General features: G+C 44.1%; 1 protein-coding gene across 2 annotated transcripts in view; it reads left to right on the forward strand.

Annotated features, from left to right (window-relative positions):
* Positions 1-1,301: 1,301 nt before the first annotated feature.
* GPC3 (glypican 3) overlaps positions 1,302-24,011 on the forward strand; it is a 3,708,166-nt gene continuing 3,685,456 nt past the window's right edge. Inside the window, exon 1 of one of the 2 annotated variants that reach the window (XR_011274182.1) lies at positions 1,302-2,142. Coding sequence is in view for 1 of the 2 variants with exons in the window: in XM_069612831.1 (XP_069468932.1) it covers positions 1,983-2,142 (160 nt within the window). In the remaining variant the exon portion in view is untranslated. The remainder of the gene's footprint in view (positions 2,143-24,011) is intronic. The other variant, XM_069612831.1, reaches the window with a different exon arrangement.

Raw genomic sequence — 24,011 nt, forward strand, 5'->3', positions numbered from 1 at the left:
CTCTACACTGTGAAAACATGTTAGACCACGTTTGGCTCTCAGTCCACCCCTGAATGCTTTCCGTCTGTTCTTTCCATCTGTCATGAAGGTGACGACGGAAAAATACACCCAAAATGGAGGAGGCACCCCGATAACCGGGGCAGGGGCCTCACTCCTCTTCCCTCCCCCCACCCTCTGGGCAGGGGTGAGGTATTAGCCCAAAGAGCACCAAAGCGCTCGAAAAAGCCTGCGAAGGGTGACAAAAGAAAGGGGCGGGGCAAGCCCCATATAAGCGGTGGGCGTCCTGCTGGAAAGGACTTGCAGTTTTCAGCAGCAGGACACCTTTCACTAGTGAAGAGGATTTCGTTTTCCCATCCACCCACCCAGCATGAGGAGCAGTTATAGCAAGGCCTGGCCGTTGACGTCGCGGGACGGCAAGGCAGTGTTTTGGTGACCAATGAGGAGAGACAGACTCCGCATGAGCCATTGCTAAGCCCGAAGGGTCTTCGCTCATTCGGACCAGCGCCTCCTGGGAGCCTAAATGGGGCAGGGGTCTTGTGGTAGCAATGAGGGCTCAGCTTCCCCCCAACAAACGGCGCTCTCTCAGCCCAGGAACAACTGCAGGGGCAGGCGGGTCTCAAGCGCGTAGGGTTTGGGGGAGTTGTGCCTGTTATGGACTTTGGGAAAAAGGGGGAAGCAGGTTTTGGATACGGAGCTGTCTCCGCACCTATTTTAACTATTGTTTGCTGTACGTGTGAAAATAAATCTGTGGCATTTTATGCCAAAAAAAGAAAACATGTCTCATTCGGCAATTTACTGCAGGGAAAAGAAAGGGGCAAAATGAATGAGCAAAGGTGATGTAAGTTGACATAACACATGGACAAATGGCCAGGTCATTGTTGGATACAAAGCCTTGGAGCCACCGTGCTATGTAATTATGTGGCTATTAGAATGACTTGAATTTGCGCATATTTGGATAGCCAATGGTGCCGTCAACATGGTATGTTTTAGTATGTGAACATCGTATGTGTGTTGACATTATGTGTGCTGGGCACATCTGAAGTGAACATAAACTGGAGAGTTTGGCTGTGGGCGTCGGAAACGGCAGGGTTCCCAAACCCCTCAGGTATTAGAATCGCCCACATACCTAGACGCCCTTCCCACAAGCCCCGCGGCTGCCCCTGGCCCGTTCCTTGCTAATGCCCGAACGGCCAGGTTTCTGGGCGACCTTCTGGAGCGAGGAGTCGCTGAGACCCTGCAGCGGCCCCTTGCTAGTGAGGGAGCCGCCGCTCGGCTGTGCTGCAGCCTCGCTCAGCTTCTGGATCCTGGCAGTGGCAGCCTGCCCGAGAGCATCTTCTGCGCAGAGCCGAGCGCTGCGCGCTCCTATTGGTGCCGCCGACGCTGGTGACTGGAACACAGCGCCTAGCCTACTTCAGTGAGCTGGAATTACTCGCAGCTTGTCTTTCAGAGCCAACTCTTCGGCACGGGCGCGAGCAGCATCGCGGGCAACAGATACCAACTTCAGGGAGCTATCACCATCTCGCAACCCCGCTTTCTGGCTCACAGATCGTCGCGAACCTCGGATACGGACGTCTGTAAGCTGTGTTCATCAAGGACACGTGCGTCACAGCCACTAACTGCTTCGTACAGCGCCTCGATTGCGGATATTCTTTTATGTGTGCTAGATTCATCCAGGATTGGCGCTCAGGCATCCTTGGATACAAACATCAGTGAATTGGGTTCACGCAAGGCACGCTCTGCCCAGTCTCTGGATAATGCATGGCCCCAGGCACAGACATATTTGAGTTGTTTATTATTCAGGGCGCACGGACACCCCACCTGTTGCGTGGCTCACACAGCGCTTGGGCAGAGACTTCGGTGAGCTGAATTATCAGTGGGCGTGTTTCCTGTTAGCCAGGTGCCGGCAAAGTTCGGCTGTTCTTGGAGTATCTGGGGCCGGAACTGTTTGGAGATCTTGGCGACTGGCGGACAGTCATAAAGCGATGGCAGTACCTGGAGCCAGGCTGGCGTGCGTCCTGTGCTGCCTGCTTCCCTGCCTCGGGCAGAGCCTCCCGCAGGCAGCCGGAGGATGTCTGGCCGTGCGGGCCGCCTTCACGGCGCTGCAGCCCGGGCTGAAGGGCGTGCCCGAGAACCCCGTGTCAGGTGAGCTGGACAGCGGGCATGGAAGAGGGCGTGGCGCCCGGAGGAGCATTGGCACCGGCTGCCAGGGGGGCGCCAGCGCACGAAACAGGTGGTTCACACCTAAAGGGATGTTGGGCGCTAGGGTTGGTACTCCAGAACTTTCAGCGGTGGGGCTACAGAAGGTGGTGGTAGGACTTGGACGGTGGCGTCTCTAACTGTAGCTTCTGAGGGGAGGGGGAACTATTGCTTACACTGTAGAATGTGCCCCCCCCCCCCCAGAGCTGCCAACACAGCACCGCGTGTTGTGACTACATTTGATTTACACTCCAAGTCCACTTTTTAAATGCGTTGTTTACACAGTGGTTTCCTCCGACGTGGAGATCAGAAGCCCGGTTATAGAGGGGGGCGGAGGCGCTGATGTTGGCATGGGGATTCAACCTCAACTTTTTAGTGCCCAACATCCGCCCGTCCGCACTAAATAACTGTTTGTGGCCGGCAAATAGAACACCGTTAAATTCCGGCAGGTCCGCGAACTCTCACAATTGGACTAGGCATGTAGTGTACCAATCTCTATCAAAAAGCCACGTTAGGGATGGTTGCATTGCCTATCACTTCTCCCACGCTTTGGGGGGAGGGTGGGCGGGTCACCCCCTGCTATCAGGAACGGGCCCCTCAGTGTCTACTGACCATGGGCGGGTTTAGGGGGGGAATACTTTCTAACCGCAGGTGCAAGAAGCCCGGTTCCTGGCAACTTACCGCTTTGGAAGCAAGTTTCGCAGCGGTTGCTGCTCGTCCTGTATTCCCCTCTACGTGCACATCACTCAGAAGAGCTGATTTTTGATTTTCCTGGGGGCGCGGGAAGGACACAGATTTTTAGGAAGTCCCATTGAAGTTATGGGGACTTTTAGCGCTGATGGCTTTTCCCGTGGGGCACCCACGTCCTGTCTCTGCTCGGAGTCAGGGAGTGTGATGGGGCAGCATCCCCAGGTCGCCCAAAAACTCTGGGGCCATGGGTGGGCGGCTGTCTGCGAACATGTTATGTTATGTTACTTTGCATTTATATAGCGCCTTATGTACCACTGTTATGATCTCAAGGTGCAGGTAGGTTGAACGCCCTCGGGAACCGAAGTTCAAGTCAGTAAAGAGAGAGTCATAAGGTGCGTGTGAGCACAGGATATGTGTGCAGCAGGTGTGGTACTCGTATGATGGCTGCTTCTTAGCGGTAGGTGTGGTGGTTGGCAGATCAGGAGTATGGGTGCGTTCTGGCAGGGTGATACCAGACTGATTCTGGCTGCGTTAGGCCTGAGGAGAACGCCTGGCTGGCGGGTGTGCAGCCAGCTGTGTTTAGTTAGGATGATGGGGAATATGTGGCAGGTGTTGGTATGAGACCAGCAATACCGAATGTGTCATAGTATCGCTGTGTTCTAGTTGAGTGGTGGTGTATAGAAGAGAGTAAGCGTGGTGATGTGATATGGTGGTTTTCAGTAGATGCTTGAGATCAAGCACACAGCTGAACCATTTATTCTATCTGTTTTATTCGCTCAGTCTGTTTAGTCGGCTTCATCTGTTCGTCTATGTACATTGGTAATGGTGTGAGAAGAGTTTGGGGGTGCTTCTGCAGGGTGCTTGACAATAGGGGCGAGTGGGCGTAGTAGTATGAAAGGAGTGAAACCAGACCATACCGGTGGACGTGACTGGCCTGATGTGGGGCTATAACTGCAGAGTTCAATGCAAGGGTAGTGGTTCTCTTGTTGATGCCAGGATGAGGGCATTCCAGTGGAGAAGTGCTAAGAGCAGAAACGAGATGCCATACGGGGGGCTGGGGAGGGGGGGGGGTGGAGTGCGGGTGCACAGAAACCAGCGATTGAGTAGGAGCGAAGAGTACCAGGCCGGGAATGGTTGGTGATAGAGGTATCCACATGGGGATGGGGCAGTGGTGAGTGGACTTAAAGACAAGTAGAAGGAATTTGACAAGGGATCAGTGATGTGTGGAGTGCCAGGCGGCATGGAAGCGGTGGGCAGAGGTGGTGGGGTGCAGAGGGGGTCTGCACAGAGTTGGAGGTGTACAGTTGACAGTCTTTGTAAATGTGTATGTGTGGGGTGTATTGGTGAAGTTCTGGGTATGCAGGGTTTTCACTTACAAAACACTGATAGAGAACAAGTTGGCAGAGTAAAAAACATACAGCATCGCAGAATTATATATATATATATATATATATATATATATATATTTTTATATATATTTTGTGCTTTGAATGGAAAAAAAAGAAGCACAGGTACTCACCAAGCTGAGGTTCTATATTTTTACGATGGGTGTTTTTACAAAAGCATTTTGCCGAAAGAAGTAATTGAAATTTGTTTTTTTTTTAATTTTTGGGGGTGTTACTCCCTCAAGCCCGTCCTTACCCACCTATCTGTAACTGTTCTGCCCCCAAACCCTTATCTGCCCCCTCAAAATTGCGATGAGTTTTTTCGGCAAAGTGTTTTCATAAAAACACCCTCCGGAAAAACGACTGTCGATGAAACAACGTTGTACCCAAGCTACGAAGCTGCTCAATCCAGCGCACCTCTTTGGGTGCGGCCGCTTCAGCACTGCACCTTGGGCACAGGTCCCTTTTAGGCACACCCTGTTGTTTGCAGGCAATGCCCAGTGAGATTCCATTTTTTGCCAAGGAGCACACACTTTGGTAAAGCAGTGAATCTTGAATCCTTTCGCAGAGACGTCCAGTTGGCTGTTATGCATTGTGTTAAGAAAGTTTGAATATCTATATCAAATGAGACTTTCTTTTTTGCGCATCAAACAAGCAGATATCATAGCTGTAAACTAAGCTTTAGAAGGGGAGATTTATTATTGCTCGCTTTTAGTAGGTAACTGGAGCTGTGTGCGAGTTTTCAATCATAAAACATTCCTTCACAACTCCCATTACTTATATACTTACATCTTAGAATAGGCACTGCTAATAACAAAGAAACAGCTTAAAAAAAGTAATTTCCCAGGGTTTCCAAATCAATCCCTGCTCCATCACAGGACACCAATGGTAACAGGTGAAGCCCTCTTAGTGAAACAGTGACCTGTGCCTAGTGTGCTGAGTGCACAGTAGATGCATGTTTGTATCGCTTTTTGTTCTGCCGGTTGGGCCCTGAAGGAGACATTATGGGCACTGCGGGTGGCGGCGAGAGGAGGGGGAAGAGGAAGCTGCTTTCCCCCGCAAAGGCTGCAGAAGCCTAGTCCTTTAAGTTGCGATAAAGTGAAATGAAAAACGTTCATTTTCACCTCACAACATAGTTGAGTACCGGTACTCTCTTTCAGGCTTTGAGAAATACCGGTACTCAAATGCTCAAAAATACTGACGGCCGGGTAGGACCGGCCCATTTAAAGAACTATATCTCTCTCGCTCTTTATATATATATATATATATATATATATATATATATATATATATATATATATATATATATATATATATATATATATATATATATATATACATATGTATATATAAAGAGCGAGAGAGAGGGTTATGTGGTTCAAGACAAAGGAGACAGGGTTGTGTGGAGGCAAAGGGGTATGGGGAAATAGATCTATACAAACATATATTCTCCCGCAGCGATCCTTTCAACTCGTTTCAAGTGTATGATATTACTATGGCATAGGTGAATCCGCACAGAGCCAGGGGCAAAGGGGAAAGCACAGCCGCCTGCTGCCTATGCCTGGCTAGAGTACGATTTGACCATACGCTTAATGTATGGCTCAAGAATTAGACACAGAGATTTCAAGCCTCCTAGAAACTCTTCGTGCACCACATTTAGTTTCGAGAGTATTGTGGGCCACCACACAAGGAACCATGTTTGCTGAAAATTCACTTGTGCCAGGTGTTAATGCAAAGCTGCAAAACCAATGCTCGAAGTCTCGCGGGGCCACTATTGGTTGTGAAGCAGCGTCAGGTGGCCTAAGTCTGGGGGCACCGTAATAGCCCTCCCACGCCCTCCATCCCTTCAAGCAAACGAAGATTACCCCAACCTCCTCAGAGGAGCTCGCCTTGCAGCATCCAACAGTGACTCCACCCCCTTGTCCCCCAAGGACCAGTTGGGTTACAAGCGACATAGATTTTTTAAATTGGAATGAAAAGATTAGGAAAAATTGATTATTGTGAATGGAAAGAAGGTTTTTCTTGCTGATCTTAAAGGGGTTGTTTTGGGAATGCTATATATACCAGTTTGCGTAAACGGGGGCACTTTCCCTCATATGGGATCTCGGGGCATCGGTATGAAGATACAAGTTATCATCAAAAAAGTGTTATCACAAAGGACAAAGCACAAGTCTAGAGTACACGTGAGTAGACAGTGCGCCCCACCACAATACACTTTTTTCCTCAGAGGGTCTAAGCCACGCACTTGGGTGCTTTTGAGGCCTGGAGAGTGCATTTACTTTGTCAGCCAGTCTCTGTGTGTCCTGCTCTACAATGCCCTGTCAAAGCCGGGATGCGAACCGAGGTCTTCAGTTTCCCCTGGCGTTCCAGGACACCTCAGTGTGAGGCAAACGGCAGTGGGAAAAACATGATATCGGGAGGTTACTATGCAGGGATCACTTCGCAGTCGCACGTGATCTACTTTCAGAGTGATTCGCCCACAGTTGCACCCTTTTACATTACAAGTAGTTACAAGTAGTATTACAATATTGTCCCATTTTAATACGTGTGTTTGCACAAGCACTATCATGGCAATTTTTTGCACATTTCATTTAGGCATGTACAAGCATTAGTTTGCTCCTGACAGAAGTCACTCTGAGAAATAGAAACACCCATGAGTTTTCCCCCACAGTTCGTCCATGTTAATTGGCCCCTGCTGTTTTTTTTAGGATTTGTGCCCTGACGATGCAAGAAAGCATTGTCTCCAATTTAGTAAAGCGGGCAAAGCTGCCTGGCCGCTCATGGCTGCCATGCACGGATTAGACCTACAGGCAGCAGGGGTGCACGCTATCTCATGGCCTTGCAGGTGCCGCGTCCTCTGTGGGAAGGAAGCGATGCAGCAGGCGCATGAAACATAAGCACCCGGGTATAATAAAAAGAAACGGAAAGGTCTCACCGGGGCCAAGGCAATATGGCTGCAAGGCAAGGGTGAAATGCCGAAGGGCTGGCTCAACCGGTCATTGAGGGTGAGTTGTGTGGGCCCCCCTTGGCCTGTGTAATTCATGAATGCCCTCTGCCGCTGGTGGTTCAGTAGATGACCGCATGTCCCATGTGGTCATGGACAAAGCATCATCTCTGCAGTCCAGGATCATGTGCGGCGTACCAGAGGGCGCTTGCTTGTCTCCCTCCCTGTTCAATATGTATATTCACCCTCCATGTGAATTATTGCACGACTCTGGGATTGCGTTTGCGAACTACGCTGACGACACGCAGCTCCTTATAGAACTACTTGTTAGATCTATACAAATTCCAGAAGGTTTACAATGTGGTTAAGAATTGCATGACCTCTAACTGGCTATGTTTGAATAGCTCAAAGATAGAGTTTCTGGTCGTTGGCTTCCCCCCAGGCTCGAGCAAAGTTAGATCCTCGCTTTGCGTGAGCTTTAGTATCGAGGAACATGAGATTAGGGTGCAAGAAAAGATGAAAATACTTGGTGTCTTCTTCGAAGCATCCCTGGGAGCTGACACTCAGGTCTATAGCGTTATTAAGAAGTCTCAGAATCACCTGTGGTTACTGAGGTTAGTGAGGCCTTATGTCTCCCTCAAAAATTGCGAAACCCTAGCGAGAGCAGTAGTCATGCCTAGATTGGGCTACTGTAATGCTCTTCTCTGTGGTGCCAGCAAAAAGAATTTGCATAAGCTTCCGGTCTTACAAAATGATCCTGTTCGCATTGTAAGCAATGTCCCTAAAAGAAAACATGTTTCAAGCTACAGGAGCGATCTTCACTCGGCTCCCAATTTCAGCCACAATCACGTTTAAACTGAACACATTGCTACACAAGTGTGTCTGTGGTCTAGCCCCTCGCTATCTGAAAGAGAGCGCAAATCAGCAACAAGCCTCTGGTTCAACTAGGTCAGCCGGAACCTTCAGACTGATTTATCCCAGAGCTAAACAAACTAGTGGCGGTGGTTGCTCATTCCCGGTGCACGCCGCTAGGGCGTGGAATATGCTTTCAGCTAATCTCAGCACGGAGCAGAGTTTCTCCGTGTTTCGTAAAAGATGGAAAACTTTGCTCTTTGCTGGAGATGCCTCCATCGTCTCCCGACGATGCTCTTCTCTGGTTTTTGTCCCGTGATTTCTTTGTTTATTGTGTCTATGTTCGCGCATTGATGCCTGTGGGCTTAAGCGCTATATACATTTGTAAAAGTAAAGTAAAGTTTTGAATACCGTTTTACTCTAGTAATAACACTGCATAGTGCTAGGAAGCCACAGCTGTTTGCATTTCAGCACACTGCAACCTAAGGTAGTTAGACAACAAATGCCAGGCAGGCTTCCAATGGGGCAGGAGGAGAACTGTGACGTTGAACCATCTGCCCTTGGTATTAAGTCTCTGTATGTCAACGCGTCACAAGAGTTGTTTTATACGTGGCATTCCCATGCACAGTTGGACTGGGGCAAAAGGGCAAACAATAGGCTGGGTACCACAATTAATGGTACCCATATTTGTGCATCTCAATTTCTGACCTGTTGCAACTGAGGAGTACTTGGGCGTGACATGGTACATTATCAGAGAAAATGTGGGGCAAATGTAGTATTGTCAGAAACTATTACAGATGACGTGTCTATGAAGTGGCAACCCTCATTTCTTAATTTCTACATGCACTTACACCAACTAAAATACCTGCGTGCTACATCTAGACAACTCTAATGCTTAATGCACGTTGGTTGCACACAACAGTGATCCCATTTACTTTATTTGTTATCGAAAAATACTATGCGTTAAATTGTGTTTTGTGTTCTTTTTTTTTGTTAAATAGACCAGAGGGCTCTAATCTAGGTCCCAAGTACATCAATTAATTTCATAATACATGTTACACTGTAATGCTAATATACATCAGTACAATGCACAGCTTACACATCAGGCGTACACTTATACCAAATTATTTTCCTTCTTGCAAAATATAATTTCTTCCTACCTAAACCATGAGAAGATGTACTCATGCCCTGAGGGTACGACCGATATTGTTAAACCAATTGCTGCAATGTGGTCACTTGACTTGGGCCCAGAAAGAATTCCAAAACTGACAACAAAGAGTTGAATTCTAGAGTCCCTGGTCCCGATGGACTTGCTAATATAACTTTAAGGGCAAACCCCAAAATAGGGGCAATTTTTTAAATAATACATTTTGGAAGGCGTTAAGAGGTTAAAGCTATTCCTACCTCGTAGAGATCTTCTTTACTGGTTCCAATTTTAAAAAAAGGTGACCATAGCATTCCCGCCAATTATTGACCTATTGCCCTTTTAGATCTTTCCAGTGTAATGCTCGCCCCTCTATTGAAGGAAGAATTGCTTCTATGAGCTGAGGGGAGCCGACGGCTGGACAAATGGCAAACTGGATTTGTCAAAGGAACGGGTACTTCTCTAAATGACTTCCTACTAAATATTTTGAAAGTGGAAACTATTAAGAAAGGCAGACCCATATTTGTAGCATTCATCGATTTCTCGATGGCTTTTGACTGCATAAATCGTAACCTCTTGTGGCAAACATTGAAGGCATGCAAGGGCTTTAAGTGGGTCGGAGCTTGCTGGGGCAGAAACCCCGGCAGGCTCAGGAATATGGTTTGAGGCGGGGCCTTTCTCGGGCACCCTAATGTCCCCTGGCAGCCATGGCTGCTGGAGGACAGTGCCTTTTTTTCTAAAGCCTGAAACTCTCGCTCATGTGTGAGCACTTCAGGCTACAGAAAAAAAGACCTTCTCTCCATAAGGGTGGCGCCGACACCTGCGAGACATCCCTTTAATCAAGAGATGCCGGTGGGCTAGTGTCACCATTATACAAGAAAAGGTGAGGTTGCTAATTCGCAGGAACTTCAGTCTTTAGGAAAAAAAGCCCCGACTTCCGGTGGCCTCACCTTTTCAGCCTTAATGGTGCTGCCGCCCCTCACCAGGCATCCCTTTAGCTAAGAGATGCAGCGTCACCCGAGGATGATCGCTGCATCTCTTAGCTGAAGGGATACCTGTTGAGGGGCAAGGCCACCTTTAAGGCAGAAAACATGTGGCGCTGTCCCCCGCCAGGCATCTCTTTAGGTAATAGATGCAGAGATCAGCACCCACTCTCACAGGGGGGAGAGGGTGCTGATCTCAACAAATAGCTGGCTGGCGGCCGTGCCTGTAGCCCATTAAGCCAGGGCTTGTCAAGGGGGCAATGCCTAACGAGCCGGCTGGCGACCCCCCCACTTTTGGGCGACGCACCCTTGATGAGCTCCGGCTCAGTTTCCCGGGCCACTAAAGGCACTGTATGGGGCTGCCCTTTAGAATTGTTAAATATGCTGATTGCCCTCCACTCTAACACCCACATACACGTAAGGCTAAATAAACAAGTTATTCGTTCTGCTTAATTGGAGACAACCCTGGGTTGGAAGCAAGGCTGTGTCCTTGCGCCGCCGCATTTTTTTTTTTTATATCTCTGACATAGGTGTTGTGCTGAAGGAATCTCATGCTTCCCCCACTAAAATTGGCACTGAGGCGGTACAATGGCTACTATATGCAGTTGACTTGTCCTTGCTTGATTGCACTACAATTGACTCTGAGGACTTTGTTCTTAAAGCCCCATGGAAAAACCAATATCAACATTTTGAAAGGTATTTTAAGCATGAACCACTCGATAGAGTTCCCTCTTTTACATATTTAGAATTTTATTTAACCATGAATTCTAAAGACTCTTGTGCCTTCGACCTGTTAATGACTTGTCCTTCGCCCCACAAGCTGGAATTGGAAACCGTAAGTACGGTCAATTCTCCTTACTCCTAGTTCTGGAGTTCTATAAAGTAAAGGTGACCCCGATTCTAACTTATGGGGCTGAAACCCGATTGCAAATTCCTCAGGCAGGGTTGGGGACGCCTGGAGGGGGCATTCTGGAAACGGCTCCTTTGCTTCTCCCAAGGGATACCCAACTGTGCCCTTAGATATGAATTTGGCCTGAGTCTCCGGTAGCCGTGCTATGCTAGAAAAAGCTAAATCTGCTATCAGAAATGCTGAGTTTGCGGGCTGACTCGCCCTGGAATCTGCTTAGTAGCTTAGGAATGTCGAAATTAAATGATGGTTTTAATGAATGGATAGAGGAGTGCATCTTGGTTTGAAGTGAAATTGTAGTAAATAAAGAGTTGCTAATGGTGAATCCCCAGGAGGTTAAAAGGAAAATATATCCGTCTGATTGGATCAGAACAGCTGATGCAGTCAAGAAGTATAAATCTTTAGCTCCTATGTTAACCCAAGACAAACGTTTACATTCTATCCCTGAATATACAAGGACATTTCCTAGCGCCCAGTGGAGGTCCACATTCCTGAGATCGCGCCTGAACCCCACACATGAGGTAATGGGTGGTATGAACGTCACTCTGCGTCAACAGCGCACGTGCCGCTTCTGTGGAGTCTTGAGTAAAGTGGAGACTTTCCGCCATTTGATTTTAGAATGTTCGGCTCTAAGGGCTCTCTACTCGCATCTCCTCGGCCCACTGCTGAAGGACTTTAGAGCCCTGGCTGTCGATGCAGGTGGGGAAAAATGAACCAGATCCCTGCCACGATTGTGCAATTTAGCCGCCCTCCGTCTCTTGAACAACATTTCTCCCACGATCGAAGCGTCCAAATGAAGAATTTCTTCATTTTTATGATAATGTGCTAATGACGTGCCATTTTTTTTCCATTTCTTGAACTGTAATGAAGTTAATGAGTGTTTATTCATTCTGTCTTAGTTATGTATTTCATTGTTGTTTTTCTTAACTTTCTTATTTCACAGTGTTAAAAAAAATCATTTTGGTTGAATTTACTAATGTGAAAAAGAAAAAAGAATATCCAACGCAAACCTATACCAAATTATGTTCCTCCTTGTAAAATATAATTGTACATTACACAGAATCAATTCTATTCAACATACATGTTCCAGTTGAATGGGAACTACATTTTTTCCCCACTCTTCGTCAGAATCCTTTATATTCAGAATTGAATCCTCAATTGCCCCAGGGCTCTCTGTCTGTCCGGGTTTTCCACTTTGATGGGAAATCGGATAAGCAAGCCTCTGATTTCTAGCATTGTCCACTGGCATCCGGTGTCTAAGTATGGATTTGGGTTATGAGTTGCTGTAAAAGAAAGCATGTGAAATCCCCTTGAAGCAAGGCCTGGTGCCATTAGTACAGGCTTGAAGACAATGTACAGTGTTTACATGCTCATTTCGGGTGGTCTGAAGCCGTTTGGTCTGAGCTGTCATTATTTTCTATCCAGTTCCCACTGGACTGGAGGCCTTTGTTCTCTTCAGTATGTCTACATGTGAGAACACAAACTTAAATGCAATTTGATTCTGCTCGTTCATTTAATCTCACTAAGTTTTATTTCCTCACTTATAAATGTAAACTGGTCCTTTCAATGTACACCACACAGTAAAACGAATGTCCATTCCTATCATTGAGTTTCAATCAATGCCTAGGGGTTATTTTAGGTCTACTAAAGAGATTTTGCTCTGTGCTGGATTTCTTGCAGTAGTGTTTAAAGGGGAGCTAGTGTCAATGGGCTTCCTCATTCAGAAAAAGTGCAGCATGGTGAAAGCACTGGGGTTGCTTCTGACATTTTGTAAAAGCTCATCCAGTTCCAGTTGTTAATTGTTGCATTGAAGGACTTAATATTTTTACATTTCCACGAGGCTTACACATTCATTCATGTATTTTCCTACAAAGTATTCTTTTTGCTTTTGTTTTTTATCGTGCGTGGTAGATTGGTGTTTTCGTTATATTTTGTTCTTATAACCTGCCTTTTATTTGTCTATGATGGTCACTGTTAGTGATTTTAAAGAAAATAATAACAAGGCTGCTAATACATAATAATTCCCTGATCCTTGATGCACGGTGCTCTTTCATCTTCTCTAAAACAGTGTTTTTACAGGGACCATCTTGGAGAAGAAGCATACACCGGGCAAAATTATTGTTTGCATGTATTTGTCAATTTCATGCTGTGAGTTTTCCTTGTATGTTTTTTTCATAAACAAATTCTTCTGTGGCACATAAGCGAAACCTTTCACCTATAAAAGAATACGTTATTGATTCGTGGTAATTGCAAGATACTGTCATTGTTTTACCATTGTTCTAAGTTGAGCATATTCCTGTCTTTTGAGCCCTGATGCCCCAGGGTCTGGTGCGCTCTATAAATAATAAACTAAACTAAAACCAAGTTGCGATAAATGGGGCGATAACTGCATACGCATTACTTTTTCTGAAGCAACTTGCGCCATTCTTCTCAGGAAGAAAGCAGCAGTGTCTTATGCAAAGAACCGTTCTCGTTAGGTATGCAAACACGTCTTGGCTGATTTCTGGAAGATGCGTGCCAGATTATAGTCGGCAAGAATAAAATAAGAAGGAGCTTGCAGTGGAAACCGCGAGTGTGGCAATCCGGGTCAGACTGGGGCTTCAAATGGCTTGGGCACCAATCGAAAAAGTGGCCCACGCTCTGAAATGGCAATTCGTAGCTTTTGTGACTCCGTTTGAATAGTGATCAAGGAGATCAGGGTGGTAAAACTATGTTGCACAATATTTTAAAGAATATGTGTTCCATAACATTGTTTAAAACTACTAGCCGGGGGCGTGGCTTGACGCAGAGGCAAGATGGCAGCCTAAAACAGCGGCTCCACCTCACATTTTATATAAAATAGCATTAGGTCAACTCTAACGTCGTTTTACTTACCTTTTTTCTCCTTCTTGAGCTCTGCCGACACTCCTCTTCCACCTGTTGGTCTTCTTTCGCGGCGCCGGCGTGTAGAACGGCTTCTCACGCGACAGGCTCCACTCTCCAACTTCCGCATCGGATGCATACAGGAACGCGATCCGCCTCACGTGAGGAGAGACACGGCTGTGTTGCATCAGCTGACTCCCCGGTCTGGGCCCTAAACTACAACTCTTCCTCACGAGTGCGCCACCTGCTGGACTCCAAGAAAACCAGTAAACAAATAACAGTAAGAAATAATAATTATAAAAGCGAACAGTTTACATTATAATAATTTATGCTGAAGAAAAAAGATATATTTAAAGGGAAAAAAAATAAATAAATAAGAAGAGAGAATAAGTCAGATTAATAAGAGAGGATATTTTATTCTTACACCTCAAAAAGGAGACTGCAAGAACAGTGAACGGGCTTTTAAGCCACATTTCAAAGGCTAACCTTTAAAACCATAATACTGAACAAGCTATTAAGTCTCCCTCTGCAAATATTAAGCGCTGCTTTTAAATTTTACACCACTGCCATGCCCCATTGCTGCAACCTTCCAATACTGTATTAATTGACTGGTTTATAATCATCCAACTGCTGAACTCTACAGCCCCACGGACTTAAACCTCTATATTTGGATAACAGCCCTACACAATATATCATACTTAATCTTCAGTAGTATATGCCTTATTATTCTGGGTATTTCCATTTTTTGGTCCCTCTAACACAGAGTAAAGCCTAAGAATAATATGGAAGTAATAATTATATATTACTAGTCAGCATAAAGATCTTCTACAAAGAATTAGACGCCATAACAATTTATATTTATCAACTTCGGCACAAATATGGCAACCAGCAAAACCAACCAAAAAAATGGCTCCTCTATCAAAGACGCTACCGCCTCCTCAACTACTCTGAAAAGACCCAAAAGTGACTCTCCTCCTCCAAGTGGAATCTCAGACCCAGCTATTGAAACCATTCTTGCTGAAATCAGGGCACTTAAACCCTTCATGGAAACCACAAATATTAAGTTACAGCAACTTGATGAAAGGTGGATGGGAGTTAACAACAGAGTAGAAGAGGCAGAGAAAAGAATTGGCGCGCTTGAAGATCTATCGCCTAAGGTAGCAGAAATGGAGAAATCCATTACAGAACTTCAAAAGCATAATGAAGATTTGGAAAATCGAAGTAGGCGCAATAACCTACGTATCTCTGGCCTTCCTGAAGGAGCTGAGGGCACGGACCCTATTGTCTTCCTACAAAAAGTCTTACCGGCCATACTACATTTGCCTTTGGAAACTACTTTTAACATACAACGAGCCCATAGGATTGGCCAACCCTCAGTCTCTCCCTCATCTCGTCAGCCACCAAGAACGCTAATATTTTACCTTTTGGAATACTCTCAACTGCAACTTATCATCTCCACAGTTAAAGAACGTAAATCTCTAATCTGGCATGGCAGCAAGCTATATATCTCACAGGATGTTGCAAGAAGTACAGCACAAAGAAGAAAAGTCTTTCTGGCATTCCGGCCTGCTCTTAAACAACTTAATGTCCGATATGGCTTATTCCATCCTTGCTCCTTTAAAGTCACATACGAAGGACGCTCTGCAGTCTTTGATGATCCCGCTGACTTAAGGCTCTTCATACAATCCATCAAAAATGAAAATATGAACACTTCTTCTCCAGCGGCGGCCTCAACTTCATCTACTACTTGAAACTGGATCTCCATCACTCGACTTCTATACTCATAAGTATCTAATTACCTAATGCTATGATTTTACTTTGATAATTACTATGTGGGGTGGGCGCTCTTTTGGGTCCATCTTCCACAAGTAGTCGCTTTTTCCTAGTTAGCGACCCGGTAGGCGTTTCCTATCCCCTATACATATCTCCCCTTAACTCCTTATCCCATGTCCTGTTTGATCTCTAAAATCATTCATTCGTCATGGTATACTACCCGTCAAGGTGTGATTAAAGCCCTCTCTCCCCTCCCTGACCCCCAATGTTCCTTCCTTCTGCACAAATATTGGTGTAAACATAATTTCAATCGAATGACAATGGTATATGCTTATTTTTGTACGATAGCTATAAGATGTATGAATATCAAATCTCCTCCAGCTAGATGATATTTAAATGCATAACATGGAATATTAAGGGTTGCAAGAATCCAATGAAAAGATGTAAAGTATTATCTCACTTAAATAAATGTAAACCAACAATAGCTTGTCTACAAGAGACACACTTATCCCTCAAAGAATCAATGAAACTCAAGTCTCTTTGGGTGAAGGAGGTTGTTGCTAGCCCAGCTTTATCCAAGAAAAATGGTGTCGCTATACTTATTAGTAAAAAACAACCCTACAAAATCCTTGCCCAAGATGCAGATACAAATGGTAGATGGTTTTGGGTTAAACTGCAAATTGACACGACACAAGTATCAATTCTCAATATTTACGGACCTACACTACCAGATCCCTCCTTTTGGAATAATATCAAACAAATGATTTTGAAAAATGACTTCATCAACCTGATAATGTGTGGCGATGTCAATCAGGTTCTTGACCCTTTTTTTGATCGAAAATCCAGCTGCATATTTAAACCCAACAAAACTCACAAATCCTTTATAAAATGTCTAGGAGAAACAGGACTAATTGATTCATGGAGGATATCTCATCCTTCACATTTGGATTATACCTTCCATTCTCCCCCACACAACACATTGTCACGTATTGATTATATTTTCGCTACAAAGACTCTTTCTGGATCCATTATAGACTCCAAGATTGCCAATATCATTATTTCTGACCACACTCCTGTCATCACTTCCTTCTCCCTTACAGATATGAACAAAGGTTCTCCCAGATGGAAACTTAACAATTTTCTTTTAAATGATCCTAAATCTATTCAATCCATCAATACTTTCATTCAACAATACTTTAACGAAAACCAAGATCAAGATACCTCCACTGTCAATAATTGGGATGCTTTCAAAGCGGCCCTTCGTGGTCACATAATGGCCCTATCAGGCAAGAATAAAAAAATCAGGAAAAAATATCTTGATGATCTTTATTCTAAACTCACTATTGCAGAACAACACTATTATACTGACACTAACTCAGCTAATCTACGACAAGTCATTAAGATACGCTTTGAAATCAATAAAGAAATTACTGAGTTAGCTGCCGGTACCATTCTTAAATATAAAACTAAGATCTATCAAACTTCTAATAAAGCAGGTCAAATGCTAGCCTCTTATCTAAAAACCAAAAAAGAAAAAGTTCAAGTCCCTCACATTCAAGATAAATTGGGCAAGATGCATCATAGGTCTGATGAAATATTGGAATGCTTTAGGAGATTTTATACGGATCTATATACTCCAGAATGTGCTATTCCTAGAGAAAACATTGATTCCTTTTTGAATAATATCAGTAGAACCACCTACCCTGAAATTTATCTATCTCATCTAGAAAAAGACATCACTTCTATCGAGATTACCAAAGCCATCCATGGCCTCGGAAAATGTAAAGCACCAGGCCCTGATGGACTATCCACAGAATTCTACAACACATTCTCTCAATCCTTAACACCTAAGCTCAAAAAACTTTTTTCATATTTCATCTCACAAAAATGTTCCTCCGGATCCTTTTCTGAAGCTTTGCTTATCATTTTTCCAAAACCTGACAAGGACCCTACTCTTCCTAGCAACTATCGACCCATTTTCCTTATCAATATTGAAAGCAACATTTTTGCCAAAATACTTGCCAATAGAATCGAATCCTCACTCCCAAGTCTAGTTAAACCAGACCACACAGGTTATGTAAAAGGACGTAATATATCCTCTAATGCAAGACTCCTACTAAACGCCATCAACCTTGCAGCCAATGACAAAAAAGACACACAAGGCTATGCGGCCATTGCATTAGAAGCGGAAAAAGCTTTCAATCGTGTTGACTGGAATTTTATGTTTCAAACTCTACGCTGGCATGGGTGTGGTGAAAAATTCATTTCACTGGTCAAACTGCTTTATTCTGCCCCCAATTCGGCTATTTACTTAAATGGTCAAACTTCCTCCTCCTTTCCCTTACTAAGAGGAACGCGTCAAGGTTGCCCCTTCTCACCATTACTATATATCCTCTCTCTTGAACCACTTCTAGAATTAATAAGATCTAACAAAAACATCCCGGGAATTCAAGTCGGTGCTTCAATAAATAAAATAGCTGCATATGTGGATGATATTCTTATATTAATTAAAAACCCCAAACTTCACATTCCCAACCTCTTGAGTGTATTATCGCAATTTGGTCAGGTCTCAGGATATAAATTAAATACGCAGAAATCAGAAATTATGCCCCTAAATCCATACTGCCTTAAACATGATATTGTCACTTTTGGCCTCAAATGGTGCAGTAGATCTGTCAAATATTTAGGTCTTCGCTTTGCCCCAACTATCCCTAATACGATCAAACTCAATACTGAAACACTACTGGGCACCCTCAAGGATCTAACTTCCAAATGGTCTCCACTATACCTCTCCTGGTGGGGGCGCTTAGATACTATCAAGATGATGCTTACTCCCATAATACTATACTATTTGCAACTTCTCTCCGTCCCATTATCCCTTTCCTTTTTCAAATCCATTTACTCTATACTACTTAATTTTCTATTGGGAAAAGGAAAAAGTAAGAGAATTGCTCTGACGAAACTGAAAGCCCCCGATGATATGGGGGGAGTTAGATTCCCTGACTTTAAATTATATCACCATGCATTTCTTATAAAACAATCTCGTCAATGGTTCATGGATCCTATATCCACTGATATCCCGACTGGTGTACATTAGAAAAACAAGTAGTTTTACCACACGACATCACGGACTACATATACATTTTTAAACATTCGTCTAAAAAGATTTTAGACCCTATTAAAGCTTCAATCTCTGCTCTACAAACCTTTCTTTTTCCTCACACTATAACTCCTAGTAAGCATCTTTCCCCACTATTATGGCATAATAAGAACATAGTAATTAATAACAAGATCCTTAACCGCAAAACATGGATTCAAAAAGGTATCAGATTCATCCAACACATTATAGAGGACCCGTATGTCCTTTCCTTCCAGCAATTCTCCACCACTTTTAACATTCCTAAGAAGGACTTTCAATTTTATAACAACTTAATTAATTCCTGCCTTGATGCACTTGCCCAATTTTCCAATGAAATTCTTACTCCAGATGCCCTTAGAATAATGCACCTTACCATAGTTGGTGAAGTTCGAGCCTCTAAAATTTACAATATGCTCACCTCAGCTTTTAAGATTTGCCCAATACGTCTGAAATGGGAACTTGATTTGGGCTTCATGTTTGAAGATGAAATATGGCATCATCTGTTTGCTAAAATCAAACAAATATCGGTATCAGCAAATATTTCACAACACTATTATTTCTTCATGCACAGAGCATTTATTACTCCGGCCAAATTGGCTAAGTCTAATCCAAATTATAATGCTAAATGTTGGTCATGTGGCATATCTCCCGCCACGTATATGCATATGTTTTTTGAATGTTCATTTACTGTTAAATTTTGGCAGGAAATCTGGAAGCTTCTTAAATGTATCTTCTGTGTTGATGTGCCCTTTTCCTTTGTTAACATATTTTTAGGAAGTATAGCAATTACAACTTATTTCCCATCTGACTCTGCTAGACTTTATGATCTACTCATCTGTATAGCTTTAAAATGCATTACTGCTAACTGGAAAGACTCTAGTTTGCTTTCTACCAAAATCTGGTGGAATACCATTTGTAACACTCATAAACTGGAGATGTGCATGGCCAATAATCATTACACAATTCCTAAATATAATGCTAAATGGTATTATTTCACCAGGTATCTTAACTGTTTTAATGCAACTGCTCATGGTACATGAATCTACACCCTTATATTTGCATAATATCCATATTTCCATACTCATTTAGAAATGCTAGAACTTGATAATGTTTGAAATGATTAGATTATTTTGATGAAATAATCCAATATACCCATTCTCCCCCCCCATCCTCCACCCTCCTTATCCTTATATGTCTCTAGTCTGTCTCCCTGTACGTCTCCCCCCTAATCTCTATTTTCACTACATATAAGTCACTCTTTGCAGACTTGTGCTATTATTAATTTTATACTACTTGTTATATTAATGCGGTTTATATCTACTATAGTTCATATTATATTCGTAAGTGATTTTAACAAATGACTCAGCCTTATAGAAATACTATTACAAGTGACCAAAATCATTTACTATGTCATTTCTTTGTGGTTCTTGTTTTATTCAAAGTCTGTAACCTGTCGATATCTGTATCAAAATCAATATTTTAACAATAAAAATCATTAAAATAAAACTACTAGCCGCACTGTGAAGTAAGTGATCAAACCGACCACTTTTGCCAAAAACGAGGCCACTTTGAACAGAAAATCTGTCTTGCACTAGCATGTTTGGCCTGTTGTCTGGGGGCATTGCCCTGGTGCCCTATACACGATCCGTATTTTCTTCCGCGAAAAATCTACAATATCAAGCATTGGTAAAGGCAATTGTTCTGGCTTGGAAACTGAAGAGGATAATACTTTTTCGTCTGCAGAGCTTTACAAAACAAATCTTACCCTCTACATTTACAAATACAGACTTATTGGTTTTTCCAATGCGTTTTTAACTGTACATCCCTCATAAAAGCCACTACATCAGTCTTTATCAGGAGTGACCCTACAAAGGCGATGAGTTGGTTGCCATTACTCACGGCAGCCATCCGCCCTCTATTCTCCTGTGTCTGTCCTGTATCTGTCTGCTACTCTCAAGACTGTAATGCACATCACTTACTATACTCTGTCCTACGCATAGGTGGCATCTTCTGTCACCAACAAACTCTCCACTGGTTCCTTCTCTCTGTCCTTTTACAACTACAACCTTACATGTACTCCATTACCTATGAGCATTCCCATGAATTGCTGAGAGCCCTGCTTAAGGAACACTATTATCTGTTCACTTGTGACACACATCTTGATTTTCTTTCTTTTTCCATTCTTTCTTCAAACAAAACTGATTGCTTGCCTTGCTGATGAATCTCTTCTTGGTATCCATTTCAGAGGAATAGTGGGTTTATCCTCTGTCACCTCAACCACCAACACAACTTGATCATTCCATTCAGCAAAACGGTCACTTTCCCCACACAGAGAAACCCACTCTCTGACACCACGCATTGCGATCACCCCCCCGCCTAGGAAACTGGACAAGGGCAGACAAGGGAGAACTAGCGGTGGATAAGGACCTAGGAGGCTGGGATGTAGGATGCTGGGTGAGGCCAGATCAGGAGACACAATATCTGGATGAAGACCCAAAGAATGAAGGTGAGACATAGTGGTCTGGGTGAGGCCAATCAGGACGCATCCAGAACTATAAAATACCCAGGAGGCAGCAGAATAGATCCAAGTGGCTGAGCAATGCTAGAATGATGGGTCTGTAATAAAGACCCAAGAAAAGATTAAGATAAATATCCAACAGAGCTAGGGCATATGGTCAGGAGTGAGCAAGTGATGGGCAAAGAAAATACAAGTAACCAAAGAGGAGCTACCTAGAGTGATCAGAGGGACGAGGAAGGTGGATGAGATCTACAGGTTTTTGTGAGTGAAAGTAGAGGGGTGAAGATGGTGTGGTAGACTTAGAAACCTGTGAAAGTAGGAAGGAGGATGACACTCAGAGGAGCGAAGAATGTACCCAAAGGAGTGCAGGAGAAAGGAGCCATCATTGATGAGGAGGGAGGTTCCAAAAGTGGTGAAGAAGTGCCAAGAAGCAAGATGCAGCTAGTGGAGCTGGCAGAAAGAGACTGGAGTATGCTTGTAGAGCATGGAGTTGTTCACAGGGAAGGGAAGGGATGACTGAGGTGATACAGTCATGGGAAGAGTGAAGTAAGGAAGAGTGAAGCAATTGACCAATTGTTTCTGTGAAAGGAGGAAGCCTTGCCAAGAAAGATTGTTTGGCTTTACTAGAGCTTTAGGGAGGTGGAGTATAAAGCCAAGGGTCGAGCATTGGGATGTAAATATTTGGAATTGTACTCAGGAGTGAAGGTAGGAAAATAAGGGGCTAGAAAGTAATCCTTATGCTAAGAAAAAAGAAATGTGCATGGATCGGAAAGTGGAATTGTTAAAAGGGAAGAGTTGAGAAGTTTAAGCAGAACCAGATTAACAACAGAAAAAACCCTTTGGAGTAGGGGAGTGGGAAGCAGAGATGTAGTGAGACCTAGGTTTAGGGTGTTGGTCACCAGTGAAAGGACTGCCCAAGCGTAGTTGCCCACCCTCTGCTCCTGCCATCCGTTCCCTACTCACATCAAGACTGCTGAGTTGGAAAACTGAAAAGGGGTTTGGCAAACCATAAAACCTGCAATGGAGCATATACGAGCAATTGAATCAGGGTCCACTAAAACACACAATATTTCAGGGGAGGACTCAGTGTTTTCCCAGAAACTAGAACTTTTGGAAAAGGCCTTTCTCCCAAGGTTCAAGCAGGTAAAGGGAATCATTTGGGCACGGAATGGTGAGATGCCAACTAAAACTGTGCTAGTGCTGGACCTTTAGTTAAGTTGGAACCTTTAGTTATATCTAACCATTCAGTTAATTCGGATTTCTTGCTTGAGTTATATTCTCATCCCAGTTATTATTTTGCTCTCCCACTGGTATAGGTTCCCTAATAAAACTCTTCAAACTTAATTTTCTGAGGTTGTTTGGTCAGTTGGTTCCTGTCACATGAGAGAATATATTTGTTTCCTCTGGAGGATGGCTGAACAGGACCATTCAAATAAACGTGTGATTCTGACCATGGTAGGGTGAGAGCATGATTTAATTTAAGTGGTGATTGGTGTTGTTGTGAGCGTGTTTGAAATTATGCATGCATTTATTGTTTGCATGTTAGGTGCTTATATAGGAAGTAAATACTGTTTCAAAGCACAGGGCAACAGGGAGGGGACAAGGGCATGTAAAAATGATCAAAATACATAAAAATATTAATACAGTGGGAGGAGGGGGAGACAAACCTACTATACCTTGTGAGTATTCAGAGCATGCAAGTGCAGAAGGGAGGGGGAATGGGGTAGGTGATGGGGTGCTCATGGGTGATCAACAAATTAAGTGCAATGTAAGGTAAGTGCAAGCCTCCAGGGTGGAGGGTGAGCCGAGGCAAGTGCTGAGGATAGTCAGACGGCGGGGGTATTTGGTGTGGGAGGTCAGGGCCCCGTGGATGCATAAGGGCCCTGAACACCAAATGAGCAACTGTGAGATTAGCAGAGGTGAGTGGGGGGTGGGAGGGCGGAGGTAAAGAGGAAAGTCTTAAAGGCGCTTCAGGGATTTAAAAAAGTCCTCCTCAAGATGAAGAGGGAGGTGGAGGCTGTTCCAAATAAGGGAGCTTGCTGAGGAAAGAGATCGTCCTCCTGCCCTCTTTTTAGCGAAACACTTTACACATAAAGAGTTGGTGCCAGAGGAGCGCAGGTGTCTAGAGGGGGAATATTTAGTAAGCGAGAGTTGCAGACAGTGTGGCCCCTGGCCCCAGAAAGCCTTGTGGATGATACAGAGGGATTTGAATTCAATCCGTGAAGCAACTGTGAGCCAGTGAAGACATTTTAGGGCAGAAGAGATGCGGTCCCTGGGCTTGAGACCAAGGATAAGTCTTACTGCCCTATTCTGGTTTAGCTGGAGAGGATGCAGAGTGGAAGAAGGAAGATTAAGGAGGAGGCTATTGCAAAAGTCAAGCCTAGAGAGAACCAGCGCTCGGGTAACATTGAGCTTCTGGGGGAAGGTGAGAAAGGTAGAATTCCTTTAAGAAGGAAGAGCAGAAAGTGTGACTTCTTAGCAATGTCCTGAGTGTGAGAGAGGAAGGAGATAGAGGAGTCGAAGATAGCTCGAAGGTTTCTAGCTGCAGGGGGAGAGCCCACGGAGTAGGGGTCCCAATGGGAAGGATCTCTGTATCGCTGGCTTAGAGGCAGAGATCA

Source organism: Ambystoma mexicanum, chromosome 5p (assembly GCF_040938575.1).
Source record: "Ambystoma mexicanum isolate Mex_15411 chromosome 5p, UKY_AmexF1_1, whole genome shotgun sequence".
Classification (NCBI taxonomy): domain Eukaryota; kingdom Metazoa; phylum Chordata; class Amphibia; order Caudata; family Ambystomatidae; genus Ambystoma; species Ambystoma mexicanum.